The 5,639-nt window shown below is 37.9% G+C and overlaps 1 protein-coding gene across 1 annotated transcript; it reads left to right on the forward strand.

Annotated features, from left to right (window-relative positions):
* Positions 1 to 3,334: 3,334 nt before the first annotated feature.
* On the forward strand, positions 3,335 to 4,261 carry ORYCUNV1R1555 (vomeronasal 1 receptor oryCunV1R1555). Its single transcript, NM_001167242.1, has one exon. The coding sequence runs from the start codon at positions 3,335 to 3,337 to the stop codon at positions 4,259 to 4,261; it is 927 nt and encodes a 308-aa protein (NP_001160714.1).
* Positions 4,262 to 5,639: the final 1,378 nt, after the last annotated feature.

Here is a 5,639-nt window from a genome sequence, read left to right on the forward strand (position 1 = left end):
TGTATTTCTTGTGTTTGGGCATGGGCACTCCGAGATAAAGAGCCTCCCCTGCAACAGAGGGAACAGGTTTTCAATTTCCTTCCAAATTCCCTTAGACTGTTGTTGTGACTCTCAACCTCTCATGTTTATGATGTATAGGCACATGATGATGATATATGCAAGCCAATCATATCTGTTAGATTTCCAAAAATTTCTGTGTGCAGGTTTTACAATGGTATACAAAATACAGTCAATTAATGAGAAAAACATTTTTGATTTGTGTAATTCAATAATGAAGTAAAAGATACTATTTTGTAGTATAGGTTATATAGCTACATCTGAGCTAGGCAGAGTAAAAAAATCTATGTATAAATAATATCAGCCGGCGCCGCGGCTCAGTAGGCTAATCCTCCGCCTAGCGGCGCCGGCACACCAGGTTCTAGTCCCGGTCGGGGCGCCGGATTCTGTCCCAGTTGCCCCTCTTCCAGGCCAGCTCTCTGCTGTGGCCAGGGAGTGCAGTGGAGGATGGCCCAAGTGCTTGGGCCCTGCACCCGCATGGGAGACCAGGAGAAGCACCTGGCTCCTGGCTCCTGCTATCGGATCAGCGTGGTGCGCCGGCCGCAGCGTGCTGGCCGCGGCGGCCATTGGAGGGTGAACCAACGGCAAAGGAAGACCTTTCTCTCTCTCTCTCTCTCTCTCTCACTGTCCACTCTGCCTGTCAAAAAAATATTTTTTAAATCAATATTTCTCTGTATTTCAACATAAAGATGAAAATCTTACAGTTATTTTTATCCAAAATGACATATCATTGTGTATAAAATGGCTCCTGTGTTCTTGTAAAAGGCTTCTTCCTTTCATTGCACTTCTCTTTGCTTCTGATATAAGTCCATATTTTTTTTGACAGGCAGAGTGGACAGTGAGAGAGAGAGACAGAGAGAAAGGTCTTCCTTTGCTGTTGGTTCACCCTCCAATGGCCGCCGTGCCCGGTGTGCTTTGGCTGGCGCACCGCGCTGATCCGATGGCAGGAGCCAGGTGCTTTTCCTGGTCTCCCATGGGGTGTAGGGCCCAAGCACTTGGGCCATCCTCCACTGCACTCCCTGGCCACAGCAGAGAGCTGGCCTGGAAGAGGGGCAACTGGGACAGAATCCGGCACCCTGACCGCAACTAGAACCCGGTGTGCCAGCGCCGCAAGGTGGAGGATTAGCCTAGTGAGCTGTGGCACTGGCCATAAGTCCATATATTTTACAGTAATTCATTTGTTCTTAGTATGTTAAATGGTGCTATTTGTCTCACCATAATTCACAATTACATATATATTTTGGAGCTTACAATATTGACAGTAAAATAAAAATAAGAAAAATGATCATGAAATACATCTTCATTATTTGTCTTCTGATTTCATAAGGTTCACCCTTGGCCCCAGCAGAAAATGGTAATTGAGTCTCTTTCTTTCATGGCAAATTCTAAGGTAAGTTTTCACATTTGTATATTTTTTAAATAAATCATTTGGAATCCACTTTCCTTTACACTATGATCAACTTGTATCTGACATGTATGGATTTGATCTCTATGCATACCTTCTATTTTCTTTTTCCTATTGTCTGCACTGTGTTATTCAAAACCCTTTAATTGTTTCCATGTCATGGCTTGCAAATTCAGCAAATTCAAATACAGGGTCCCTAAGTTTAAATTACAGGGAATTAATGGCCTTTAGTAAAAATATGTAATATGTGTCTATTAGCTTGCAATAGCTAAATCCTTTGCCTAAAATATCTTTAATGCAGTTCCTGTTTTTATCTACTAAATTCTCTTCTTTGGAACCATAGTTCTCTAGAGTCCAGCATCAGCACCAAGGTCCTCAGAACCTTTCTGATATAGTGTGTTGTCCTCCTGCAGATGAACACTTGCAGATGGTGATAGGACTGCATCCAAAAGAGTGAGGTAGATATAACTTTGGGTCAGAGAAGAAATACTAAAATTATTTTCTGCAATATTTTATCTGACCATCTCCTTGTTTTATGGCTCAAAATGCATTGCATTAATAAAATGATCTAGGTGTATTCAAGAAAAATAAGTATTCATTGGTATCTGTTCCCTATTTATTTTCACTATACTTAAGAGGAACTCTTAAAATCTGGGAATGATTATGATTGTGCCTTTAAGTCAATATGATTTTGCTACTTCTCCTGGTCTAACCTGAGAGCAAAACCATGTTTGTTGAGAATCATCAATTTATTCGTAGTAGCAACAGGTTGTCTGGCAGTTCACATACACAAATATTTTAGTAAGTGAAGCTTTTGGTAAAAGGGTATCAAATGTATAAGACTCCATGATTTCCCTATTATAAACACAAGCATTTCAATTGGAATTATACTTTTTTTCCTAATTCAACTATGAATTTCTAAATATGAACCAAGAACAAAACTTCCCAACATACTTGAATACTTACATTGTTGGGCCTACAGTGATACAGGTGGCTTTGAAAACAATCACATTCATTGGCCTTGGGAATGTGATAATTTTCAGTTTTCTTAGCATCATATAAATAAGTATTTTATCAGATCACTGTGGGTTAAATGTCCCCTCTGAAACTTATGTTGAAATTTAATTGCCAGTTAAGTAGTATTAAGAGGTGAGGTTATTCAGAGGTGATCAGGCCATGAAGGCTGCACCTTCACGGTATAGGCTGTGCCATTTTAAAAGGGCATGTGTACTCTCTTGCTTTATTGCTCTTTAACCTTTTGCTATGGGAAAACACAGCAAGAAAAACAAGCATCAAATTATGTACCCGAGATCATGGAATTTCCAACCTCCAGAACTGTGAGAAAATACATTTATGTTATTTAATCTTTTTGTTATAGCAGCAAGACATGGAAAGAAAACCCCAGATTAAATTAATTAGATAACATTATTTTGCTTATGTTTCATGTAATAGCATGGTAACGTAATAGTGAAATTTTAACATTGTAGCTATGTTTAATAAGGCTTGAAAAGAATGATCTTAATTATTGCAGATCTAAGAGTTTTTTAAAGCATGGGAGACTATTCCACAATTTTGTTAGCAATAAAATATCACCATGTGCTGATGCTGATCAAAATTCATTCAAATTATAGTGTTTATGATTTGTTCTTTTGCTATTTGAAAGCAGAATTTCACATACCCTATTGAATTGAAGACTTCACATAAGGAATATCTGGTATGGAAACTGAAAATAGCAGAAATTTAAGAACATTCTGAAGATGGGAAGCTAACACACAATTTGGTTTTCTGGTATGCAGAGTAATACTTGCTGATGATGTGAGATCTACTGTATTTGCTTTTCAAGAATGCATGTGTATCCTCCCCATTAATAAGATGAGCACATTTTCTGCTCATGTAGCTATTAATAAATATATTCTCTGCCAAGCTGGCATTGGAATCTTATGCAACAATTTCCTCCTCCTGCACATCTTCACATTCTTGCAGTGTCACAAGCCAAAGCTCACTGATCTGATCACCTGTCATCTGGCCCTTGTACACACAGTGATGCTTCTCATTGTGCTATTTTTGAGGTCTCTAGACCTGTTTGAGTCCCTGAATTTTTTCAATGACTTCAAGTGTAAGACTTTGTTCTACATAATTAGGGTGATGAGGGGCCTCTCCATCTGCACCACCTGCCTCCTGAGCATCTTCCAGGCCATCACCATTTGTCCCAGCACTTCCTGGTTGGCAAAGTTTAAATATAAATCCATACATTTTATCTTCTACTTACTCTTATCATTGTGGATTCTCTGTTTGTGTTTTAGTACTAGCACGATCTTCCACACTGTGGCGTCTTCCAATGTGACCCAAACCAATCTGATGGTTCTCACTAAATATTGTTCATTTTCCCCCATAAGCCCTAGCATCAGGAGTTTAATGTTCACACTGACAACATCCAGGGACATCTTCCTTGTAGCAATCATGCTGCTCTCAAGTGTCTACATGGTGATCCTCTTGTCCAGGCATCAGAGGAGGTCCCAGTACCTTCAGAGCACCGTCCTCTCCCCAAGATCCTCCCCAGAGAAAAGGGCCACCCAGACCATTCTACTGCTGGTGAGTTTCTTTGTGGTCGTGTACTGGGTGGACTTCATCATCTCATTCTCCTCAATGATATTATGGTCATATGACTCACTTATCTTGGGTGTACAGGGTGTTGTGGTCATTGGCTATGCCACTGTCAGTCCATTGGTGCTAATCAGTTCAAATAAAAAAAGAATTAATATTTTGCAAATTATACCATGGAAAAGCTTTGTATTTTAACAAATTGAGTAAAAAAAGTGTGGTCTTTGGGTGACCATGTAGCACAGAGGATGCTGCTTCAGATGCACACATCCCGTATCACAGTCCTGTGTTTGAATACCACCTGTGCTTCTGGTTCTGCTTTGTGTAAATGCATATCCTGGAAGGCAGCAGATGTTGGCTTAAGTATGTAGGCTCCTGCCACCCATATAGGAGAAACATATGAAAATCTAGAATCCTGAGTTTGGCATTCCATACCCTGCTGTTGCCGGCCTTTGAGAGAAAATCAGATGAATGATCAATCTCTCTCGCGCGCGTGTGCTCTCTCTCTTTCTTTCGCTCTCTTTCTCTCTCTCTCTCTCTCTCTCCTTTTTCTCTTATTCTATGCCTTTCAAATAGAGTAACAATTAGTAAATTGTCTTAAAATAGATATTTCACACATGATGGAAAATATTCTAATGGAATATGTTTCTATGGGATTCAACAAATCACTATGGAATTACACCTTTATATCTAAATACTTTGAAATCTATATTGCTGAGTAATACATTTCTTTCAGTTAATATGCACCATGAATTGATATTCCATATGTTTCCCCATTACTTGTTTTTTCATTTTTATTTCATATTTTCACACAGGAAATCTTTTACATCTTTTTAATCACTGTAGAGGTACTTGCTGAAAATCAAACATTTCATTATTCTTATTTTGGAAAAAATCACTGTTATAAAATAAAAATAGATCATCATTTAGTCCTAGTGGACATTATTGTAAGAAATGGTATTTTTTCTCCCTCTTTTGTGTGTTTTTGTAATAAAGGCTGTGGAAATATTGCTTTCATTGCTTTTAAGTTGAAAGTCTTCTCCTCCATGCATTCTAAAGTCATATCTCTACTCAGTTTCACTAAATTTTATTTTGATTTCTCTTTGAGCAATTTTCCTTTTTAATATTTTTATTATAATGCATAGAGGATCATATGTCTGATAAACTATGTTAGGCATTTATAAATTGGTTTTATTAGATTACATATTTCATAGTTTTATAAATTCTCTAATCATATGATCCAAATAAATGTGTTTTATTTCTTATCATTCTTGTTGTCATTTGATTACATTTGGATTCTCTATTACATGGTAATTCTTTAAAGCAATTTGGAAGCTCTGGTTTCAGTTCATTAACACTCTAATCACCTGAGTTTAATTTAATGTTTAACTTGTACATTATATAGCTTATTTGTTACATTTGCAAGTATTTGTTTTATTTTGTTATGTTCCAATTATAGCTAATGGCAGAAAAGGAAGAAGAAGGTCCAGGGTTGAGTCCCTTGTTGATGAGATGATCTCAGAAGCAGTAGGTCTGCCATTGCCCCTGGAGTCCTCATTTATGAGGTCTCTAACCA

This window comes from Oryctolagus cuniculus, chromosome 19, assembly GCF_051225735.1.
Source record: "Oryctolagus cuniculus isolate XC-2025 breed Fujian yellow rabbit chromosome 19, ASM5122573v1, whole genome shotgun sequence".
NCBI classification, from domain to species: Eukaryota; Metazoa; Chordata; class Mammalia; order Lagomorpha; family Leporidae; genus Oryctolagus; species Oryctolagus cuniculus.